General features: G+C 48.5%; 1 protein-coding gene across 1 annotated transcript in view; it reads right to left on the bottom strand.

The window, feature by feature from the left end:
- NPDC1 (neural proliferation, differentiation and control 1) overlaps positions 1–25,369 on the bottom strand; it is a 49,529-nt gene that overhangs the window by 5,468 nt on the left and 18,692 nt on the right. The window contains exons 2-4 of the mRNA XM_033138020.1: positions 8,730–8,870; positions 1,231–1,314; positions 881–1,048 (exon numbers count right to left, since the gene is read on the bottom strand). Of these exons, the coding sequence (XP_032993911.1) occupies positions 881–1,048; positions 1,231–1,314; positions 8,730–8,870 (393 nt within the window). The remainder of the gene's footprint in view (positions 1–880; positions 1,049–1,230; positions 1,315–8,729; positions 8,871–25,369) is intronic.

The following is a 25,369-nucleotide window of genomic DNA, read 5'->3' as shown; positions in this document are numbered from 1 at the left end:
GAACCAGCAGTAACCTCCTGGGATGTTGCAGGTGAAGCATCGTCAAAGAACGACCAGCCTTTGTGATCTTATTTTCTTCATTAGCATTTTATTTGTTTGCTTGAACACTGTCCTTGTTGTAAGTGTTCATATACTGCCCCTCATGGCAGGTGGAAGCATAAAATCACTACCTGCAAATCAGCATCCAGTGTTGTATTCAGCAGTGTTGTGGGACAGTTGTGTGGAACCCTCTCATGGTTAAGATCAGGGGAGTCCCCTCCCTATTACACTTCTGGCAGCTGGAGATGCCCTTTCCACCTCAGCGGACAATTTATGCAAGTTTTGTGACTCTGTGGTTGAGTTTAAACTGATTTATCTTCATTGTGTCTTTTCAACTTTACTGTACACCGATTAAAAACATCATCGGCATCATTATTATAAAACATTTTTTTCTTTCGTAAGACCGCCGCTTCTGTGGCCCCCTTTTGAGCCGCAGAGCAAAAAGGCGGCTCGTGGGGCTGCCGTGCACAATCAGCGGGGAGCTGCCGACAGTGCTTGGCAGCCCCACGAGCCGCCTTCTCTCTCTGCGACTTAAAAGGGGGCTGCGGAAGCGGCGGCGGCCCACCGATCGTGACGTCATAATTAGACGTCACAACGCCCCACCCTCGGGGCATTTTCTTTCGCCGCCCCGGGTAGCGCGGAGCCTTCCTCTGCCACTGTCCATTAGTTCCACGCGTATTGGGACCAAAACTCTGTGGTGGGAAGGGGAGGCCCACCCCCAAGTGGAAACAACTATTTGCCTCTCTGCTGTGCGTTCAAAATTTGGATTGATATAGTCTTCCACTGTTATATTATATTCTGCCATATATGGAACACCCACTTGCCTTGCTGAACCGCTTACCCAGTATGAGAGCGTCATTTGATGAGAGTGACGTTTCCACTGGAGTACTTTTGACTGCCTCCGTGCGAAGGGAAGCTGTTGCAGGAGGGCGTCTTGCCCACCCCTTTGGCAAGGACTCTGACTTTGGTGCACCGGTCCTGGGGTGCTTGCCTGTCGGGGCCGGGGTTTCTGTATAAGGCAAAAATATGTCCACAAAGGTTGGGGTGAGGGTGAAAGATTAATGCATGCAGAAGGACAACCCCCCCTGCCCCCCTGGATGGTCTCGCCCTATCTGAGAAGAAAGCAAGGACCAACCCTAATGGTTCATCCAAGATGTGCGGAGTGGAAACTGGTCCGCAGGAGAGACTTACCATCCTGGCGAGGATTATCCTGCTTGGACAGCGCATCCACCACTAAATCAACTTCCTCCTCTAGGTTGGGAGCACTGGGTCGCCCTAAGAAGGAAGACAGGACGTATTTTTTTGGGGGGGGGGGACAAAGCCAAAGAAAAGTTATCAACAGATTATTTCATAAAATTCATAGACCAAACAACTGCTTAAAATAAACCCTCAGAGTGGTTTACTGATAATTACCAGTAAAAATAGTTTTAAAAGATGTAAAACGTTCAAAAATAATAATTAAAATCAACAATAAGCTTGACATCGCTTGTAGGCACTGGCGGAGGAAGAGGGGTGGTGGTGGGAGCGCCCCACCCCCGGCAGTGCGATCCCAGTGGGGTTCCACCGCGGCTGCCCCCCCACCCACGCTGGGCACCCTGCCCCGCCCCCTGGGATGCATGCCAGCCCTGCCCCCGCCTGCTCTCCGCCCCCGGTGCCAGAGCACGAAGCTCCACCACTGCTTGTAGGGTTAAAATAAGTTTTGTAAGGAGCAATGTATAAATTATTGTGAGGAGAATTAAGAATAGATGTACTGGAAATTTGAGTTTATAGCAGTAACTATAGCAGTAACAAAATGCATAATTAGAAAGACTTTAGAAAACCATCAGTCGAGGTTGAAGGAAGTCTCAGGCTGTTTAAATTTCGAAATGATGTTTAAAAGGATGTTATGCTGGAAAATATGTGTAAAAACTAATTTAAAAAAAATATAAAATCAACAATAGGCTAAAAGTAAGATTGACTGTGTTTCTTCCCCAATCAAACAGCCGTTGGACTTTTAGCTGACATGTCTGCATCCTGTTCTCTCCCCCCCCCCACTAGCAAGTGGCATTTCACCCTCACAGCAACCCTGTGAGGTGTTGGGAAGTGAACTGGACTTTCTCCCATACTGAAGTCTAGTGCTCTTGCTGCTGGAAGACAGTGGCACATCTAAATGTTAATATGCTTAAATATCCATTGCAGAATCACAGGCAAAGTTGTGTGTGCTACTTCACCTGTTTTCTTTTGGCATAGGTTCGATCACCACTCAATAGATCATCAAGGTGGGAGTCTTCGTTGATGTTAGGACATAATTCCGAACCAAGATGGCGGACCAAAACATGACTGCCATGATAGGTCCAAACTCACAAATTACACTATCCATTTTTTAAAATGTAGTATTTTTCAGTTTCTAAAAAATCCTGGGCAACACTGGGCACACTCTGCTAGGCAGGGGGGGGGGGACAACTTGAGTAAAATATTGGGGGGGGGGTAAGCTCTGCCCTGCATAATTGATCACATGAAGCAGTGCACACACACCATTTCAATGGCAATGCCCGTCAACTTTGGGGGGCCATGGCCCCCTCAAATGTTTTATGGAGGACAAAAACCCCTCAGCCCCCAGGAGTTGGCTGCTATGTTGCTAGGAATTATATAAAGCCAGGCTTCTTCGAAAGGATGGAATTGTAGATCTCCCTCCCTCCCTCCACTCCAGGTCACTTCTTCAAATTCAGTTAGATGCAGTTCCCTGAGTGGCAATTATGATGTTCGCCGGAGGAGCTAAGTGTCCTCAGATCAGAGTGAATGATTGCCAGGGTTTCTTGTGCACAGGGCGTGGGAGGGGGCTGGCATGGGGGAGGGAGGGTCAAGGAGCACCTTGCACAGCCAGCTGGCTTTGGCATCACACTTTTCTTTAACAAAAAACAAAACAAAAAAAACACCACCCTAATAGTGTACATGAGAAAAGCTTATACATGCCAGCCTACTCCTAGTGGTGCTGTGGTCTAAACCACTGAGCCTAGGGCTTGCTGATGAGAAAGTCGGTGGTTCGAATCCCCGCAATGACGGGGTGAGCTCCCGTTGCTCGGTCCCTGCTCCTGCCCACCTAGCAGTTCAAAAGCACATCAAAGTGCAAGTAGATAAATAGGTACCGCTCCGGCGGGAAGGTCAACGGCGTTTCTGTGCACTGCTCTGGTTTTGCCAGAAGCGGCTTAGTCCTGCTGCCCACATGACCCGGAAGCTGGACGCCGGCTCCCTCAGCCAGTAACGCGAGATGAGCGCCACAACCCCAGAGTCATCCACGACTGGACCAAATGGTCAGGGGTCCCTTTACCTTTACTCCTAGTGGTAGAGCAATAAAACTGCTACCACATTTTCAAAGCTAAGCAGGGTCTGGTAGTTTCAGATTAGATGGACCCCTGCGCTGCAGGGGGTTGGACTAGATGACCCTTGGGGTTCCTTCTAACTCTACAATTCTATGATTCCTTCAACCTGCCCTCCAGATATTTTGGACTATCATTCCCATCAGCCCAACCAGCATAGCGGTGGCATCAGGCTGGGGAAAAGCTGCCACACTGTCTGTAGACTTCTGTCTGGAATTTGATGGGTATTACAGTCACCCTGCAAGGTAGGCCACTAATATTATTCCTGGTGGAGAGGATGGGGGGGGGAGATTGAAGACTTGCCAAAAGCAACTTGGTAAGATTTGAACTGGGGACTTGTAACTTCATACTCAACCTATTTTATTCTGCAATTGCTTTTTTCATATATTTATTCATAATAAAACATAACAAAGTACAAAAACGGACGGCGAATAAAATAAAGCAAAAGTTGAAGAGAATATCTAGAACCAAACATAATGGAACAAATTTACATACCAGAATCAAATATAATAAATTAGTAATCACAAGGTTCCAAGGAACATAAATAGGTTCAGTTTATCCTGTCCCCTTATTGTTTAATCTTTATTTAGCAAAATTTAAATACTCCCCGGTTTAGGTTTTATTACAAAGCAGATTACCAGAGGGGGGGGGAAGGAAAGAAAAATCTACTACATGGCATTAATCCTTAATCCTTTCATCAGGGATGGGGAACCTGCAACTCTGCAAATGCTGCTGAACTCCCATCATCTCGGACTACTGGTCAAAAACACCTGGCCTGCCACCAATATCTCCCAGCCCAGACTGACATGAAGCCCTGATTCGAAACATGACTGAGAAGTTGTAGCTTGCATTTCCCTCACCACCAACCCAACATCGCAGATCTTGGCCCCTGCATCACTTTCCCCTAGATATCAAGTGTTTGCCCGCAAGGCTCTCTTTATTTTAACCACTCATCAGTTTCACTCTTGAAGCAGGCAATACTGTCCTCACCACTTAAGTGTTGATTTCTGGAGGTCCCCTCCCTCCCACTGCCAGCCAGAACAGGGAAAGTTTGAGACTGAGTTTTACAGGCTCAGCTGAATAGCAGGCCAATGGGCAGCTGTGCTCGATCGTCCACCAGCAGCTGACCAGCTATATTCTGGGAGTTGGTAGAAATGAATTGAGTTGGAGGAAGTGGATAGAGAAAAGGTGTCCTTCCCTCTCTTGTAACGCTAGAATTTGTGGAAGCTGAACACTGGAAGATTCAGAACAGGTAAAAGAAAGTCCTTTGTGGAACTCAGTGCCACAGGAGGCAGCGATGTCTGCCAACTTGTTGTTGTCGTTCAGTCGTGTTTGAGGCAGTGATGCTTCTGAAGATCAGTTGTTGGAAGCCACAGGAGAAGAGAGGGGTCTTCTGCTCAAATCCTGCTTACAAGTTCCCCATAACAGGCATCTGATCAGATACAGTGAGAACAGTATATTGGTCTAGATGGGCTACTGGCATGTCCTTATGTTCTTTCCTACACTCAAGAGCCCCAAATTCTGGATACCAGCATCCCTTTGCGGGGGTGGGGGTGGGTGGGTGTCCACTACCCAGGGTACACCTTGTGTCCCATGTAGTCCCTGTGTTGCTATTTTTAGAACTCTGTGAATATTTCATGACTCCGGCAAGCTTTCCCAGCTTTTCATTGCTTGGGACATGAAAATGTGTCTTTAATAATGCAAACACATAGCACAGAACACACACGACCGAGGAGACCTGCTCTCTCTCTCTCTCTCTCTCAGGTTGGCAGAGTTAACAGGGCTTTACTCTGAACAACTAGTAGAAACAGACACACCAGCCCTTGCTCAGTTCACATTCTCTACCCTTGAGGTGGCTTCCACCAAAACATCACCAGGATCTCATGCTAAGATTTATTTGCTTGGAAGGGTTAATAAACAGTTTCACCAATAAATAAATAAATAAATCTTTTAGCACTGTACATAAGCACAGTATAAAGCAATCACTGGTAGTACACAAATAAGACCAGACACATTTAAAAATAAGTGTAGCCAACTAGATGGTGCGCCCTGGTAAGGTTTGCTGAGACAAAACTTCCAGGCACGCAAAATCATGCAAAGAGGGCCAAATCTGAAGTGTCCCAACCGACCTTGGCTGTAGTGGAATCCCTGCAGACCAGCAGCTGATGGCTTCTGGGCCAGCACTGATCCATGGACCACCACTTTTGAAGAGCTTACTCTGTTTCATCTCTCTTCCCTGCCCCCCAGTCAGCCACTAGGGCTGTTTTGTGAATACGTGTTGTGTTCCCATCCCTTAAATGTTTTTTAGACTTCTGCAAACTGGTACCTCCTCCTCCTCATGCACTTGTGGTGGTGTTCTTGTTATTATTAGTTCATTTATTATCTGCCTTTCACCTACGTGTTGCAGCATTGAAATCAGTATTAAAAATATACAAAACAATTTACAACCATAAAAACAAGGTGAGGCCTAAAACCATGCCCCTCATGTATTAAACGTCAGGTAAAGACGTGTGCCTCCAGCATTCCACAAAAGCATTTGGGACTGAAATGTGGGTCCATCTTCAGAGAATCCAGTTTGTTATTCCTCTGTCCGATGAGTGTGCCTCTGCTAAGGGGGATATGAGTTGTCTAGGGCAGGGGTCTGCAACCTTTAAGACCAAAAGAGCCACTTGGACCAGTTTCCGAAGGGGGAAAAAAAAACTGGGAGCCGCAAAACCATTGCGACATTTAAAACAAATATAACACTGCATTTTATTTTTAAAAATCTGATTTAAATTTTAAAAAATCCGATTTAAATAAAAAAAATCCGATTTAAATAAAAAAATCATTCATTTTTATCCACCCTGGGGACCACTACCAGGTCACAGCCTGATCCAAGGTGGGTTGCAACAGCATACAAATATTTGATTTGTTGTTGTTTTTTTAAAAAAATGAGTCCTCAACTGCACACTTGTGTTAAATGTTTGTCCTATGACTTATTGAAGACTGCTGGCTTTTACAATAATCTTAGTGTCTTTTACCCTTAATATTCCAGACCAGAGGCTATGTTCACCTCTTCCAACCTCCTCTCTTGCTAAATAAAGCACAGAATTGCACCAGAGAAGCCTGTGATGTTTGTGCTGACTTGCATACAGGTGGCTGTAGTAGTTCGTAGTGTTCAAACCTTTTTAGGGGAGTTCCCTGCCCCCTTAATGACAATGGCGATAGATTTTGCACATGAACACAGATCCAAGTTAGGACTCCTCTCTTCCACGCCAACAGGTGCTTTGTCAAGGCTCCCCTAACACACACTCAGGACAGAGGAAAAACTGCAAAACGTCCTGGCCTTGCTCCGGGGCGGAGAGAGACGCGCGCCCGCGAGAGCGCGGTCTGAGGCTGCGAGCGGAACCAGGAGTGAAGGAGGCAGCGGCAGGGAAACAGGCGCCGCTTCCTCAACCATTTTTAAAAAGAGGGCTTCCCCCCTCGCCCGCCACCCGCCGCCCCTGGCCCAGCCCGCAGCTGCCTACCTCGTCGTCGCCTCGACTCAGCAGCCAGCAGCCTTCCGAGAGGAACCGCGGCCAGCCCTCCCCGCGGTCCCACGACCCAGTCAAGGAGTCCTGGCCTCCAGTGCCCGTGCGGGGATGCGTCTGAAGACCCCCTTCTTGCCCGCATCCCGTCCCACCTCCCAGCTGCCTCTGGATGCCGCGGGGTCCCGCCGACCCTGGAGCTCCCCTGTCCGCCCCAAGGCCGCCTCCCATGCTAGGAAGACTCCCGGAGCTGGGCAGGGTTGGTCCCGCCAGGCAGGCTCGGGGGGCGGCCTCTCCCATGGGCGCCTGCTTCGGAGGTGGGGTCTTCAAAGTTCCCCCTCCCGCTCGCCCAGCTCCATCTCTTCCCGAAGGAGCGTGCGCACCTCAGGCGCGCTCCCCGCCAGAGCCCTCGGCTGAGCTGCGCCACCTCTACTGCGTCCCCACCGCCTCCGAGCCCCGCTGCCCCGCTGTTCAAGGCCAGGTGATCCTGGGTACGCCCCTGAGCAGCGCCCTCAGCCTCCGGAGGGCGGGCCGCCGGCCAGCTGGAGGGCGGTCACTGCCAGCTGGAGAAGTGGGCGGGCGTATCCGCCCCGGAGTCCCGGAGCCGCGGCAGCCGTGTAAAAGAGCCGCATGCGGCTCCGGAGCCGCAGGTTGCTGACCCCCGGTCTAGGGCAAGCTGTTTCTCTTGAGGCTCCATTAGAAGTTAAACCACTGCATGAATGTTAAAGGAAATTACAAACAGCGCAGTAACAGAGAAGCCCCAAATCTCCAGCATTTTAAAGAGGAAAGGATGTGCCACTCGCAGTACATAATCTCCCCGGGTAACTGAAATGCAGTCCAAACACCAATCCGTTAACAACCAAGCTCTTATGTAAGCTCCCATCTGTCACTAAGAATCATCACTTTGCATGAAGTCATGTTTCAGGCAGGAGACTGAACACCACAGTGTACAAACTGCATTCCTTTCCAACACCGCTTCTCACTTTTCAAAACATGGGTAGGTGGAAGGCAACTGTACCCACATGTGTCCAGTACATTCACCTGGGACAAATAGGTTACTTGTACAACAGGTGGCAATATCTTTAAACTCGGTACACCTTACACTTCCAAAACCAGCTTTTGCATCAGGCTAGAATGAATAGCACCAAAGTGCACTGAAGAACTTTTTCCAGTTATCATCATCAGCTGCCTAGAGATGGCGCTATTGCTTAACACGAACCACTGAGTTATGAAACTGGGGGGGGGGGGAAGCCCTGAGAAAAATTAACGCTTTCTGCTCTGCCTGGGAGGGCCTATCTAGATGTGTGCCCTATCACTGGAGCTGCTGAGCTACAAAGGGATAAGAAACAGGTCAGATACTGATGCAACAAATGTGTTACTGCAAGGATTTGGACCTCCTCCCCATAAATTTTCTAGTAGGAAAGTTTCAGCAAGTTTCTCCATGCTGTAGGAATCCTGGTTTCATGTTGTCATGAGTTACAATTGTTTTATTCTGTGTTCACAAAACAACAACAACAACAACTCCTTTTTAACACCCAAATGCATCCTCTGGGTTTAACGGCTTTCGCCTTTCACACCAATGCATGGAAGCTGCCTACAAGTCTCCCAAGGGAATGCAGCTCTGAGGAAATACTATACAGCAGAGTGTGGCACCAGAGGGAAAGGGCCTTTCTTCCAAACAGAAAATGAAGCAGCAGAGGGCAACATGGACACCAGACTTCTGATTCTGGCATGGATCGTCCAGAAATAGCTTTACTGGGTTGGAGCTGGGGAAAGAGAACTGGCAATATTGTTCTGGCGGAGGCATTCTGCACCCAGCCCTACCTACCGCTGGCCGCCCGTGCCTTCGGGATGCATTGGCCGTCTCCATCCTCGATGAACTGAGAGAGACACGGGCCACAGGCAAACGTTCCGGGGATGCAGAACTCACGCCGCAGCAAAGCGCATTCCAGACTTCGAGGGCATGACTCTGTGTGCGAGAGAGAGAGAGAACCCATTAGTGATCTGTATGCATTTTGCACAAAGTTGTCATCCCCAACGCCACTGCTAGATAAGACAAAAGCACCACCTAGTCAGTGGCGGAGCTTCATGCTCTGGCACCGGGGGGGGGGCAGAGAACAGGCGGGGGCAGGGCTGGCTCACGTCCCGGGGGCATGACTCGCCGTCTGCGGGGGGCAGCCATGATGGCACCCCACCATGATCGCACTGCTGGGTGCGGTGCGCTCCCCCCGCACTCCTCTTCCTCCGCCAGTGCACCTAGTAGTCGAACTAAGCCAAACAGAGGCCACAGGGGCTCCAGCCCTCCTGCTCCCCCAGCAGCTGCAACCCAACCAAATATCACTGCTAAACAGAGACAACATCACCAACAGCTCCGTGGAAACTCCATTTTAAAAAATCACCTTAGTTAGTGGCCATCCCGTTGTTGCATAAATTAATGCAACACCGTGGCAGTGAAATTAATGTTGCATTCCTTTATTTGGCCTGAATCTACCATCCACTTTTTGGTAGACACTGGCCTCCCAAGTTCTAGTATTGCGGGTGGGGGGGGGATACCCAAACCCACTTCCTGCACACCCTGCATTCTGTTATAAGTCTCTATCACACACACACACACACACACACACACACACACACACACACCATGGATGTCTGCAAATTGTCCCCAGGAGCAAAACAAAGTGCTGAAAAGGCTGTAGGGAGCAGGCTAATTTCTCAGAAGAAAAATATTAATACCACCAGTATGTTTCACCCCATATCTCAGATTCTACAGATCTACAGATATGTATATTTTTCAAAAAATGAAAGCTAGGAATCTGGGGATTTGGGTTCACCTAAGTGGAGGACCTACCACTCTCCTACCCTGTGTGGGTGCCCAATCCCTTTTCACCAACTAGAATGTAGAGCTTTGCACAACTGGCCTATTCAAAATCAACTTACCCCATGTATAGTGGAGGCAGGGGCGTAGCAAGGTAAATTGGTACCCGGGGGCAAAAAAAAATTGTCACCCCCCCCCCAAAGGCATGGGAAGGTCAGGTGGTACCCGGTGCGGAAAATTTCTTGTCAACCCCCCATTGACTCTCCCCCCCGCAAAAATGGTTTTACGTTATTTCATGTTTTCTTACAAAGGAATAATAACAAGTAATAATAAAAAACCCTTTTATTTATATCCTACCCTCCCCAGCCAAAGTCGAGCTCAGGGTGGCTAACACCAGATACATAACATTGGTAAAAAATCAAACAATAATTAAATTACCTGCTAAAAACCTCTCAAAGTCTAATTAGATGGCTTTCCACAGGGTTAGGGTTGGGAACAGTAAGTGTTCTCTGAACTGAAATTTCAGCCTTCATGACATAGGAAAACAGCCAAGTGAACAGCTCTTTTGGTGGAGGAGGGTCAAGATATTAACCGATATGCATGAAATTTCATATATAGCTATATAATCCCTAGTATAGTAAGATAAGACCTTCGGAGCAGGCATTTAATTTTTAAAAAAAAAAATTCAAAAAAAATATTTCAAAATTCCCCCCCCCCTTACTCATTTGTCACCCCCTCCATTATGGAACCCGGGGTGGCCCGCCCCCCCTTGCTACACCCCTGAGTGGAGGGAAACAGCATGTGGTTTGTGTGTGTGTGTAACTTAAAAATGGTCACGAAGAGTCGGACATGACTACAACAACAACAACAACAACTTTAAAAAAAGCAAACAATGCAGATTTTTTTTGGGGGGGGGGGCTTAAGACTGGGAAAATGCAAAAGTGGCAGCAACCAAGACTGATGGGATCTGCCATCCTTACACACAGTCACTTGCCACACACCAGCTTTAAAATGCTCCAGAGTCTTCCAGGAGGAGAAGGTGCAACTCACAGGAGCCTCCCCCGACATCCTGCTCCCTTCCAGGAACTGTTTGCTTAAACGTGGCCCAATGGGTGTGTAGACTGAATTTCCCCCACCTGAAAAGCAAACAACCCATGCCCAGCCTGCCAGCAGAGGGAGAATGTGATGTGATGGTGTTGCCGCAGGTTACTATATTCTTCGTACTGTGGGTTATTAGTGGTGGAGAGAACAGTAAAGCAAGGAGTGTTTACTATGTACTTCTTGCAAAGCAATGGTGAGCATGGGGCGGGGAGAGAATGTTGAGAATTTGCTGATTAAAAAGAACCGAGCAGCTTTTTTTTTTTAATTAAAAAAAGTCACAACAAGGTGGTGATGCGAGGGGAGGTGACGACACAGGAGCAGTGTCCATCCACCGCAGACACAACCTGGCTGCACGTGGTGACTTTGAGCTAGATCTCAGGACCACTGGCTGCCTGTCCACAGGGCTGGAAGGTTGGCAGAAGAGAGAGAGAGAGAGAGAGAGAGAAAGAAGGGTTTTGCAAAGGAAACCCAATGATTGCTCCAGTTACAGGTAGGTAGCCATGTTGGTCTGCCATAGTCAAAACAAAATAAAATAAATTCCTTCCAGTAGCACCTTAGAGACCAATGGTATACCAATGATTGCTCGTTTGCTTAGCTGCTGGGCCGGCATAATGCTGGAGGCACAGAGACGCAGTTTCCAGTGGGGTGGGGAGGTCGTTCCTCTAGCTGCGCACGCACGGACGCACACACCGGACATCCATTTCACGTATCTCCTAGCTGTTTTATAGCATTCTTTTAAAATTAAAGTGTACAACTGAATAATGTATGGGTTAAGTGACTGCCTTTCCTCCCCTGTGTAAAACTTGATTTAAAAATGATGGCAAGCACCTCTCCTCCTTTGACACTGCTATTAAAGAGCAACAGCAGCAAATCCCTTGTGGAGAAGCCATCAGGGCCAGGAAGCCGGCCAGCCAGAGCACCAAACAAGTGCTGGAAACCACAGAAGGAGAAAGTTGCTACTGTGCTTGAGGTCCTGCTTCTGAGCTTCCCATTGGGACACCTGGTTGGCCATTTTGAGGATGCTGAACTAGGTGGGTGCTCTTTGGCCTGATCCAGCAAGTTCATCTTAAGTTAACAGGAGAGAATCCTCACACCCATCCTCCAGACAGAGGGGATTCTCCAAGCGAAGCTCTCAGGATCCTGCAGCTGTCGCCAGCTTCCTGTTAACAACAAACATATCCTGCTGCTGCTTTGCCCTCTGGGAGGTTTTGGCACAGTTCTGCTTTGCCCTCTGGGAGGTTTTGGCACAGTTCTGCTTTGCCTCCCTCTCCCTCCTTCCAACAAGGATTAAGCAGCAAGAGAGATACTTCTCAATCTAATTAAAGCTCCAATAAGGTTATCGGCTGCCATTTACAGTCTCCGGTTGCAACTGAGTCCTCTGCTCCGCTACTTACGATGCAATTAAATTCCCATTTGCTGGTGGTTAACGGTGCTGGAAATTTAGTTTCTAGAAGGGCAGCGGGTGGGGAGGGAGGCTGGCCTCATTTACCAGCACCTGAGATTTTCGTAAACATGAACTCTTCAGCACATCCTTGGAAAAGAATCAGACACATTTGCCAAGAATTGTTTCCGTCAGGTGCCATTAGTCATGTTTGCTATAATGGAATCAGAGCCTGTCTGGCACAGGGGGGTGATGCAAGATGCCAGGCAGATCTGAGGGTCTAGTCTAGGACCAGCTTGGAACCCCACAAATTGAATTAAGCAAAGCCTCCACACTCCACACTGCAAACACGTCACACTGGCTCTCAGCATTAGGGTAAGAACAGGAAACAGGGAAACTTTTTCATCCCGAAGGTCACATTTCCTCATGAAGAGCCTCCTGGGGGAGGCTTGCCAGAGGTGAGAGTGGGCTGAGCAAAGGTTGCATATCTTACTTTCAGGTAAGGCAGAGGTTTCTGTGCATGTATGTGTGAGTGTGTACCTATGTGTGTGCACGTACAACCCACCCCTCTATCCTAGCAAGCAAGAGCATTAGGTTGACCGGGTAGGTTGACCATGTTAAGGACACATTCTGGTTGGCCAAAAGCACTCAAGGAGGGTGCTGAGCAGGAATTGGTAAGGAGGGATGTCTGGCCTACACCAGTCCCAAAAGCTTAAACAGAGAGGCAAGGGGGAGACCCGGGTTCAAAACCAGGGGTCAGCAAACTTACCGCGCCTCGGGTCGGTGTCTCCAGCGTGATAGCGCAGCGGGCTGGAGGGGCGGGGAGCGCGTGCGCATATGCTATTTCTGGTGCACTTCCCGGTTGGAGGAGCACCGGAAATAGTTTGTGCGCATGTGCATGGGCCTCCTCCAACCCGGATGTGCACCGGAAATAACGCTTGCGCATGTGCACAAGCTATTTCCGGTGCTCCTCCGACCTGGAAGTGGGCAGCTGCGCAGCGCAGTGCCAGTAAGAGTGGGCGGTGGCAGCGGGGGTCGCTGCGGGCCGGATAAACAAGTCCCTTGGGCCTTATCCGGCCCGCGGACCTTAGTTTTGGGGACCCCTGTTCAAAACCCAGCTCCAACCATGAAGCTCACTGGGTAATCTAGACCAGTCACCATCCCTCACCCTGATCTACCTTATAAAGTTGTTGTGGGGGTAATAGAATAATAGAGGAACAACCATGAATCCTGGTTTTCTTTTGGAGAAGTGGGCATACAGGGGAGCAGAACATTAGGAGTATATCCAGGCCTCTGAGTTTCAAATCTCCAGCACTGCCCTGTCCTTCTCCTTCTCCTTCTCCTTCTCCTCCTTCTCCTTCTCCTTCTCCTTCTCCTTCTCCTTCTCCTCCTCCTCCTCCTCCTCCTCCTCCTCCTCCTCCTCCTCCTCCTAGCAGAGGTGGTGTGGGATTCACCTTGCAAAGGATCAGTCAGCCTTCCATCTTCATTTGTCCAGTGGCACCCACACACATACAAATTCCTCTATGGGGATTTGTGCCATGGGCTTGCACCCCTAAGGACCTAGCAGCACCCCTGCAGAGAGGAGGGCTGCTGTCCTGCTTGAAGGCTTCCCATAAGCAACTTGCTTCTGAACATGGTCAGGAACATCACCTGCTGGACTAAACGAAGCCTTGGCCTGATCCAGCAGAGTTCTTTGAAAACAGTTTGGTGGGGGGGTTGATGAGTCAAAGCTGCACAGCAGCTCCTTCAGTCGCACAGAATATCCTTTGCACTGCTCTTTGGCTTCAGTACAGCCCAGCAACTCTATGAAGCAAGCAGGAAACATGCCCATTTCACAGATGGGAAAGGGGTGCCAAGAGATAAATGGCTGGCCCATGGCCAATACAAATCTTACAAACCAGCACAAATTCGACCCTTCATTTATAATAGCCTCCAAATAATTTATAATTCACTGACCACTATTTTATCAGCCTCACGTTTTAATCATTTTAGTGTAAGTTTTCCAATTGGAAGGGGGGAGAAGCACAACCTTTAAGCAGAGACTGCTAAAAAATAAATAAACTGAAATTGGGGGGGGGGGAGGGGAATCGCACAAGGACACATGGTCAAGAGGCTTTCAAAAATTTGGCCAGGCAGACTGGACAGCAAGCTCAGGAGGAGCAGGCTCAAAGTGCAGCACACAGCTAAACTATGGAACCCACCGGAGGGAGTGATCAGAGCCTTCTTTCCCATTTGGTTTACTGGTGTGTTGCGCTAGGGCACCAGCCTCTCAGGGGCACCCCAGCGAGTGGGGGAGCTGCGTGGCTTTGCTGGCAGCCTCCCCTTTCCCTCCTGCACATCCGCCAGCTGCGCCCTGTCAACCATATGGCTGGTGGGCGTGCAGCTTGCCTCCCAAGCCCCCACGGGAGGAGAGCGATCTCTGCAGAGGCTTGGGAAAAGGTTGACAACTATGGGAAACAGGGGGTGGGGTGCCGGAGGGATCTTTGCACCACAGCGCCGGATATGCTTAAGACGGCCCTGGGAGTGATAGTGACCAACTGGGAAAGCTTTAAAAGAGGATTAGATGAATTCATTGAGGAGGAAAGGGCAATTGATGGCTCCTAGCCACAGCGGCTATGCTCTTGTGCTCCAATCCTGCTTGCTGGTTGCCCACCAGGCACCTGGTTAGCCAACACGAGAACAGGCCTGATCCAGCAGTCTCATTTAATGGTTATGTTGCAGTTCACTACTTGCTCAGGAGTCAAGCCGCACAAACACTAAGGAAAATCCGAACTCCTCCTTCTGCTGCAAATAAAAGAAAACAGTTCTAAAAATTATTTGTCTGCCTTCCAGAAGGCCTTATATAACGGCTGCTACAAGCAAGCTGAACGCCTGGTAGCAAGGGAGAGCAGGAGGAAGAAACACCAAGAGCTTTAACACAGTCCGGAAAGCCAGGGAGAGGCTGTGACGTCCTTCTGAGGGTTGCAGCAGCTAAGAGGGAAGGGGGCAGAGCCAAGCCTCCCATCCTGCCATTGTCCCAGGCAAGCTTTATGTCCCCAGATTATCATCAAAGGCGAGGCCTTGATAGCACTGCTCTCTTCAAGCGAAGAAACAAACAAGCTTTTCAAAGTGTCAGCTTTCTAAGAAAGAAAAGAAAGAACCACGGAAGGAACAGCGGAAACTGACTGAGCTTTGGGAGGGGGGCGGGTGGGAGGGAAATGTGCCATGTACTTGTTACAAAATATTCAACTGTAATAGTACTACTCCATTCTGCCTTGGTCAGGCCCCACCTGGAGTCCTGTGTCCAGTTTAAGGAGGATATTGACAAGATGGAAGGTGGGGAGAGGAGGGCGACCAAGATGACCGAGGGTCTGGAAGCCCAGCCTTGTGAGGAGCTGGGTATGTTAAGAATGGAAAAGACAAGACTGAGAGGAGATATGAGAGACATCTTCCAATATCTAAAGGGTTGTCACATGGAGGATGGAGCAAGTTTGTTTTCTCCTGCTGTGGAGGGTAGGTCCCAAACCAATGGATTCAAGTTACAAGGAGATTCCGACCAAACATCAGGAAGAACATTCTGACAGTAAGAGTCAGCCAGTCAAACGGACTCATTCACTGAACGTTTTTAAGGTTGGGTGGCCATCTGTCATGGATGTTTTAGTTGAGATTCCTGCATTGCAGGGGATTGGACTAGATGACCCTCTAGGAGGTCTCTTCCAACTCTACAATTCTGTAAAATCGCTGCTAGATTGGATTATGGGAATTAGCTAAAAGTGGATTTGAAGTCTATGAATGGCTACTAGTCTGGGTAGCGGAACAGAACCTCAGTTTTCCAAAGCAGTCCACCTGCAAGCCTCTGGCATGTAGTGCCTTCCTTATTTTATTTTTTCAAAAAGTAAATGCTGGAGCAAACAAGGCTGTTCCTGCACTGCTATGTCAGACACAGAGCTGAAGTGGAGGAACATCAGAGTCTTGTTTCTGAAAAACTCCTACCATACAAATGCACACTTACAAACTTTGTGACAAGTATCCACCCTCACCCCACCCCAAAGAAGGTAAAGTGGATGTTAATATTTATCAAGTGCACACACAAATTAACAAGAATAAAAATCAGGACTCTCCACAGTAAGTTGGAATATATGTACTATAGCAGGGGCCACCCCTCCAGTTGAACACTAAAACAAGTTTGCACCCCAACTTTGTTTTAAAAAGACACGGCCGCTCCACTTTTCAAAGAATTAAAAATGTGTGTGCAATGTTTAAACACCACTTGCGATGCCTCACCGGGTTGCAAAGACGCTGTGAGCTTAAAACCCAGAGAACTGAGAAATTAAACAACAGGTTTGCAGGTTCTCACGGAGGGTGTTCTCAGCTGTGCAGCAGCAGTTGGACACGTCAGCCGAGTCTGTTACACACACAGGGGAGTAAACAAGGGCCCGCCAACCACGGCGAGGAAGAAAGAGCTTTCATCAGACGGCAAGTAGAAGGGATGGTATTTGAGATCAGAACAACAGTTTTGGTAACTGTGACACAAGGCTAGGTCTCTTCAGCCCCCCAAGTCAGAATCTGGGCAATGTAGGTATTTCATTGTATGTCAAGATTGATAGGAAAGTTGTACAATTGCGGGGTGGAGGGAAGGGGATGTGTCCCCCGCCCTTTATTAAAAATGCTCTTAAAAAAAAAAAAGAAAGAATCTGGGCAATGGAGAGCTGAATTTTGCAGAGAAACTTGGGAGCATTATTTCTGCCTTCATCAGCTATGTCCCAAACATCTGGAGGGAACCAGGCTGGGGAAGTCTAGTATATTTTATACAAAATATTTTAAAAAAATCCTTCCAGTAGCACCTTAGAGACCAACTAAGTTTGTTATTGGTATGAGCTTTCGTGTGCATGTGCACTTCTTCAGATACACAGTCTGAACAGGTTTTCCACACCTATCAGCCAATCACCCATTCACACCACCCTTCTGAGTAATACCCCTCCCCACCCTCTCACTATATATATAAGGGTCTGGTGAATTCTGTTTCAGTGTATCTGAAGAAGTGTGCATGCACACGAAAGCGCATACCAAGAACAAACTCAGTTGGTCTCTAAGGTGCTACTGGAAGGAACTTTTTCATTTTGTTTCGACTACGGCAGACCAACACGGCTGGCTACCTACCTGTAACTAGAAATATTTTATACACTTTGCTTGGTTGCCAAGTCAGAACAGGCTTTGAAAGCACATATTGGCAGTACTTAAGACAGCCCCAGAAATATTTGGGGGCGCAACAGGAAGCACCAGTGCTAGCTTCCAACAACCAACTTGGTTTAGATTGCAGACCCCAAAGGGTTGTGTGAGTGGAGGCCCTCCTCCAGGTGCCCCTGCCATCAGAGGCACGAAAGCTGCAACGCCAGAAGTAGACCTTCTCTGAGGTGACGCTCCCCAGAACAGATCCTACCATTAGGTAAAGAGATGTGACGGCCTTGGGCACCTGATATCAAGTATCATAAAGGACAGTAAGTTTGCGGAGGGGGCGCCATTTAATTCATTATGTTTTTAAGCCAGGGAGGAGAAGAAGAAGAGTTTGGATTTGATATCCCGCTTTATCACTACCCGAAAGAGTCTCCAAGCGGCTCACATTCTCCTTTTCCCTTCCTCCCCCACAACAAACCCTCTGTGAGGTGAGTGGGGCTGAGAGACTTCAAAGAAGTGTGACTAGCCCAAGGTCACCCAGCAGCTGCGTGTGGAGGAGCGGGGACGCGAAGCCGGTTCCCCAGATTACGAGTCTACCGCTCTTAACCACTACACCACACTGGCTCTCTTTGCAGCCTTGGGTGCAAAAAATCACCTGGCCAAGCCTTGGGCACTCTGCTTGAGGTTGCTGCATTTGCTATCCTGTACATAACCTTGTACCAGCCCAGCTGCACCCCAGGACATTTTGCCTGGTGGCACGGTTTTTGCCACCTCTCAACCCTCTTTTTTTCATTTTACCAGGACTTCAAGTTCAGTTTCAGTGAGATCATAAAACTATGTGAAACTGTTTAGGGGTGCAGCTTCTATTTGGCATGCCAGTTTTTAGTGTTGCTGTAATTTGTACCTATTTGTATTTGCTCCTCCATTTGATAACCCTGCCTACACCCTCCAGCCCCCTTCCCCCACACCTGGCCAACCCCTCCTCCCTCTGAACCTGACCAAGCTCCCTTCCTGTCAAGCCACTCTCCGAAATGCCTCCCCCCTCCATTAAACCTCGCTGCAAGCTACATTTAATGGAGGGGCTGCCGTGAAATGCCTTACCCTCTGTAAGACAGATTGCCTGGGCTGCCTGTCACCCACGCTGCTTGCTCACGCGCCTGCCCGTAGGTGGCCATGCAAACTGTGGCATGACGACAGTGTTACATTTTTATCTTATGTATGAAGAAATGATGAAAGCAGTCTTGGGGCACAGCAAAAAAGGGTGTTCTGTTCTGAAGTGCAGGATAACCTAAACTGGAAAATAAACTTGGAACAATGATTGCACCACTGAGAAAAACAAGGACATAAACAGATCACTCGGGTGTGTGTGTGTGTGTGTGTGTGTGCAAAACTCATTTCATCCCTACCTCTTCCATCTTCCATATGCACTCACAACCCCAGCAGTCTCTGCCACTTGCTTTAAGCAGTGAAATCCCCAGCCCCTTGAATAATTGATCCGGACACAATTTGTACTCAAGTGTCCCCATTTCAGCACAGTTCAGGGTACACAGAAGCCATGGATCAAACCAGACTGTTTTAGGAAAACCCATCCAAACAACTTTCACTCAGGCGCTCTGATGCACAATTTCATCACTTCTGGACCTGGGATCAGGGAAGGAATCTCACATTTACCTTCACTTATTTATTTCATATGGTGCTGGAGGAGACTCTTGAGATTCCCATGGACTGCAAGAAGATCAAACCTATCCATTCTCAAGGAAATCGGCCCTGAGTGCTCACTAGAAGGACAGATCCTGAAGTTGAGGCTCCAGTACTTTGGCCACCTCATGAGAAGAGAAGACTCCTTGGAAAAGACCCTGATGTTGGGAAAGATGGAGGGCACAAGGAGAAGGGGACGACAGAGGATGAGATGGTTGGACAGGGTTCTCCAAGCTACCAACATGAGTCTGACCAAACTGCGGGAGGCAGTGAAAGATAAGGGGTGCCTGGCATGCTCTGGTCCATGGGGTCACGAAGAGTTGGACATGACTAAACGACTGAACAACAACAACAAATTTATTTCATTTACTTACAACATTTGTATACCAACCAATAAATTAACCTTCTCTGTGTGCTGATCAATACAATTCACAAAATCAACCTCCCTCCCTAATTAACAAAGCAAGCAAATCACCACAGCATAGTAAGCAGAAGAAATAAAACCACCAAGCCATACAAAGAAAGTGCAAAAAGATTAACCCCAAACAGCTGGGAAAATATAAAGGTCCCCCCCGATGCTCAAAGAATGACAATGTGGGTGCCAGTCCACATTGAGGGCATGAGCAATAAAGTCCTCTCTCCAGGAACCCACCAATCATTCCATTTAAAACACTGTCGTGCCACTTCAAACCGTCATGGCTTCCCCCAAAGCGCTGTGGGAGGTGCTGGGGGTTGTTTCTCAGCTCTACTGAGATGCAATTCCAAAGAGGGGCTTAACAATCAACTCCTCTTTCCAGGAAACTCTGGGAATTCAGGTGGAGCTCAGGTAAGGGAACAGGGTGTGAATGTGGCCTAGGTGGGACTTTGGTCTGATTCCGCAGCCAAGTTCCTCTTCTGCTAAGCTCTCTTAAAATAGGGCCTGGGAACACCTGTGACTGAGAAGGCAATGCTGCACTTCTTGCCCCCGGCCACCACCAATGACACAAAGCAGGAAGGGTGGCATTTCCCATTTGGCTCCGCCACCCCTTTCTTTGTTCTTTTGCAAGGCTCTGAGCAGCTCCCCTTATAAGCACTGCTCTGCCCACGGCAACAGTAAGCCATGTAAGCAGTGTTGAATTATTGATGGTGTTCTCCACAACTCTGAGGAGCGGCAAAAGAGCAAAACAGAAATAACCCCCATCAAGGTAACCTTCAGAACCACCAATGCCACCCTTTGAAAAGGGGGAAAGCAGCCTAGCCTTTGACACACATTGTAGTAGCTGCTGTTGTTGTTGTTGTTGTGTTTGTTTGTTTTTTAAGGTTCTCTCTCACTTGCATTTTCAAAATAGGAAGCTGCCTGTAAATTCAAAGGGCTTTGGGATGCCACCAGAGAAATCCACTGTCAGGGAATGACAGCAACAGGCCTCCCCAGCCAGCTGGAATTCAAGGCTATGCTACCTCTGAATGTGGAGGTTCCATTTAGATGCCATTCTGTTTCTGATGCTCTGGCATGAGCCCCAAAGCTTTTTTTGTGAGAAAGAACCCCCAGTTCCCACTGATGCTCAAGAGGGAAGGATCAGAAGCTTTGGTGGAGCCCTGAGGTTCACAGAAGTGAGAATCTTTAAAGGTGTGGGTGGGAACTAGAGGAACAGCCCCCACTCCACCCCACCCAAAAAAAGTTCAATGGTTAGTAAGCGCACAAAAGAAACTCTTTCATGTAGCACATAGTTACACTTTTGAACTCACTTCCACAAGAATTTGTGGTGGCTGACAATCTAGATTGCTTTATAAGAAGATAGGGCAAATTCGTGGAGGAGATATGGCTGTCAAAGGCTACTTAGCCAGGATGGCTCGGCTCGGCTCTGCTCCCACAGTCCAAGGCATTAGTGCTTCTGAATGCCAGTGGCTGGAGCACGGAGGAAGAGTAAGAGGAAGAGGAGGAGGAGAAAAGGAGAAAAGGAGAAAAGGAGAAGGAGAAGAAGAGTTTGGATTTGATACCCCACTTTATCACTACCCTAAGGAGTCTCCAAGCGGCTCACATTCTCCTTCCCCTTCCTCCCCCCCCCCCACAAACACTCTGTGAGGTGAGTGGGGCTGAGAGACTTCAGAGAAGTGCGACCAGCCCAAGGTCACCCAGCAGCTGCATGTGGAGGAGCGGAGACGCGAACCCAGTTCACCAGATTACGAGTCTACAGCTCTTAACCACTACACCACACTGGAGGGGGGGTCCTTGTGCTTATGTCCTGCTTGCAGGTTTCCCACAGGCATGTGGCTGGCCAATGTGAGAACAGGATGCTAGACTAGGTAGGCCACCGGCCTGATCCATCAGCCAGGCCTCTTGTGAATGAGATGTTGTGCCTCGGGGGGCGGGGGGCGGGCACTGCTGCCTAAACAGAACCCTGAAGAAGAGTGCTCTACGCTGCAACATTTTGTTGCAAATCCCACTCCTTATGACTAGTAAAGCACTGATGAGTAGGCAAGGATTCCTCTCTCTTTTAACAGTTCACTATGGCTATTCCCTATTTCCCTCCAATACACAAGGGGATATTGCTCCTGAACTTGGAAGCCCCATTTGTGTCAACCTGTTTGCAGGCTAAACTTAAGCCGCCAGAGAAAGAAATGAGCCGCTGGTTTTCAAGCTAGATCAGCTGCAGCTACTCTGGTGAAGGTTATGCTTCTGGATCCCAATATCTCTTTTGACTCAGCTGCTTCAATATTTGCTCAAGCTCATGAAATCTGCCTGTGCTCCATGAATACACATGAAGCTTTGCACAATATTTCCTCCGTTGCAACAGGAACTGTTCCTACCCAGGAAACAAATATACTCCCGTTCCTTCCAATTACGGGGAGTGAGACAGGGAGAAAGTTACCGTACTAATTGCAACCCTGCTGCCTCCCATTAAGCATCCTTTATCACATTAGCCTCCTGCTCTTGTAATAATATGGAGCTGGCAGCCCATCATATAACAGCCCAGGAGGCATCTTTGTCTGACTGTCAGATCTGCCTGCAGCCACGGAAGGAAGGAAGGAAGGAAGGAAGGAAGGAAGGAAGGAGGGAAGGAAGTCGCTCTCATGCCCAGGACAGGCCAATGGACCTTCCTGATCTAGGAGCCCCTCCTTATGCAAACCCAAAGCAGCTGAATCACCCACTCTCCTGTCATCCACCAACTGCATGGGCATTTATTTTATTACTCATTTGAAAACACTGACATACAGTTTCCCCAGAAGTTTCAGCACGGCTGTTGTTCCACCCACCAGACACACAAGCACAACACAACAGCAGCACTTCAGGAAGCAGCCAGAAGCAGAAAGATCTGTAGGAAGGTCCTGCCATCATGCAGGAGGCAGCTGATATTGTGCCATGTGGCCAGCCACTGAGCCGCCTAGGCTAGTCTGCTGCCTTCAGGTGTGTCCGTGGCTCCTTGGCAGCAAATCAGCAACGCTCATTAACAGAATGCCTCCATGCTCAGTTTCTCTCAAGGAACCAGATCCCAAGGAGGGCAACTGCTTTCCTGTGCTTCCTAGAGCAGGGGTAGGCAACCTAAGGCCCGTGGGCCAGATGCGGCCCAATCGCTTTCTAAATCCGGCCCATGGACGGTCCAGGAATCAGCATGTTTTTACATGAGTAGAATGTGTGCTTTTATTTAAAATGCATCTCCGGGTTATTTGTGGGGCATGGGAATTCATTCACCCCCCCCCCAAATATAGTTTGGCCCACCACGTGGTCTGAGGGACGGTGGACCGGCCCATGGCTGAAAAAGGTTGCTGACCCCTGTCCTAGAGGCATCTAACTCAGCCGCTGTGGGATGTTGGATGAGATGGGCCTGCTTTGGTCCGATCTAGCTGGGCTTGTTTTCAATTCAGGTCAGAGACACGGAAATTTTCAAGGAGGGGGCTGGGCCCCCTCAAAATTACGCAGCGGCTGTGCATGCACACTGCGTGTCATGCTCGTGTCATGTGCACAAGCCACGCAGCATGCCATGACATGTCAGCATGCCCTGAAGCGTGCGCAAGTGATGTCAGCACACCATGTGGCATGTGCGCACGGCAAGCGCATGTCGCATGGTCACAGCAACCTCATCTGCAGGGGCAAGCCGGGGCACTTGGTTCAGATGCCAGTTTCTCTAGGAAAGGTGTGGCTTTACAATTATATGTTAGTTGGTAAAGCACAGGGGTGCCAGCTCCTGGGGGCAGAGCTGTTTTGGGCCCCCTCAATGTCTTTTTTTGGCGGCTGAGTGCAGAACTGAGCATGGCGCAGCTCCAGGGGCTGGCTCGTCCTCCTCCTCCCCCTCCTCCTGCCACAGGGACAAGGAGGGTGGAAGCAGCCTCCCACCAGTGGCAGAACCAGGCAGCGGTGGAGGAGCCGTTGAAGTTGCCCACCCCCCTGTGTTTGGCTCTGTCCCCAGCTCCTCCCAACACCCTGACATCACCCATGCCCTCACAATTGGGTGCCTCTGGTAAAGCATGAGACTCTTAATTTCAGGGATCTGGGTTCAAGCCCCATGTTGGACAAAAAGATTCCTGCATTACAGGAGTCTGGGCTACATGACCGCTGGGGTTCCTTCCCAGCCTAGAATTCTATGATTCTGTGAATTCTGTAGGCAGCCATTCTCCTCCTTCACCCTCTGCCCGCCAGCATAAGCAAAGCAATCCATGCACCCTTTCCTCTAGCCCAGGTGCCTGGGCATCGCCAGAGCGAAGCCACAACTCACAGCACAACAAAACGGCACAAGAGTTATTATTACTATTATTAAGGAGCCCAGAGTTGCAGGCACTACAATAACAAAACTTTCTTTTTTAAGAGAGTTGTAAAACATTCTTTAAAAAGCTAAAATATAAATATAAATGCAAGGTGGTAGAGGGTCTGCAGCAATTGTTCACACACTGTTTTGGCCCCTCCCCCTCCCACCCCTGGTTCCATAAACTCACTCTCAGTGCCCCCTACCCTATAAAAAGCTTAATTCAGAATAGCAGTTTGCAGCAACCACAGCACAATCAAATTCAAAACAGTAACATCTGTCCATTTATTTGTTCTGGAAGAAAGCATGTTATGCTTGGTCACTGTTTTGAAAATTTTCCCATAAAGTTTATATTTAAAGGGAAACAGTAACCTATAATTGCACGTTTATTCAAAATCCAATTTAAATGATTTTCTTTGACCAATAATTGATGAAGTTGATCCAGTGATGCCAGTGTGATAGTCATTTGCAGTGCCTCCAGTGCCCCCCGCTACCCGCTTGCTTCTTAGAGCCCCACTAGGGGATCTTGGGGGGGGGGTGTACCAGTCACTTTGGAAACCCCTGGACTGAAGTACCCCTAAGGTTGGCTGGGGGGGGGGAGGCTGAGCTTCCACAACTATGGTCAGGGAAATAAAGCAGCAGTTTGTTTTTCTTTTTATTTCATTGCATTTATATACACCTTCACTGTAAACAAACAAACAAAAAAACAAGCTACAGAGAGCAGTTTATGAAAAGACAGGTGTTGTAGCCAGGTAAGTGTCATTCAAGTTTCACTTTGGTCAATGGCTAGTTGTTGTTTTTTTTAATTCAAAGACGTCATGATTATAAACTCATTTCAGCTACACTGAATACCTTTGGCTTTGTTATTTTCCCATAACAAAAAGTCCTGAAAAGTACGCCTGCTATCACGGCCTGGAGTCTCCTCCACACACTTTAAAAATGAATGTTATCACTATGGCAATTAACTTTATCTACTCTGCACAGCAAACCCATAGCCTGGGCAGACAACTTGCACAGCTGTGATCACCTTGCTAAAGAAAGGAAGAAGAAGAAGAAAAGAAGAAGGGGGGAACCACATTGATAGGGAACTGAACTGTTCACCAAATTGTGTAGGCTACACAATGCAGGCAGAAACACAATTATTACTGTTAGTAGTAATTTCATTTAATAACACACACCTTTCTGACACCTCTTGAACTCAGAGCAAGCAAATCAGCAACGTTCATGTAATTAAAAACAGATTAGGTGACACACAAGCCCTGATCCTGGTACCATTAGCTCAAAAACAAAGTGGGGCTGCTCACCCCCACTCCCCGCCACCAAGGCTCTGCATTAAATAACTTAATCTCTCCTCTTCAAATATTATATCCAGTTCAGCAGCACATAAGGGCTGGGGGGAGTGGAGGGGGAAAATATGAGCTCCGTGGTGCTCCTAAAGCTGGAGATTTACAGTAGCTGGGAATAAACACTAAATCTCTTTCTTCCTCAGCCGAAAAAGGCACCTATAGCTAAATTTGCACAAGGCAGATTTAGAAGATTATACTCCTCCTCTCTTGGGTTCCATGATCACTGCAGATGGTGACAGCAGTCACGAAATTAAA

This window comes from Lacerta agilis, chromosome Z (assembly GCF_009819535.1).
Source record: "Lacerta agilis isolate rLacAgi1 chromosome Z, rLacAgi1.pri, whole genome shotgun sequence".
In the NCBI taxonomy this organism is placed as follows: domain Eukaryota; kingdom Metazoa; phylum Chordata; class Lepidosauria; order Squamata; family Lacertidae; genus Lacerta; species Lacerta agilis.
This window is presented reverse-complemented; position numbering and strand designations above follow the sequence as displayed.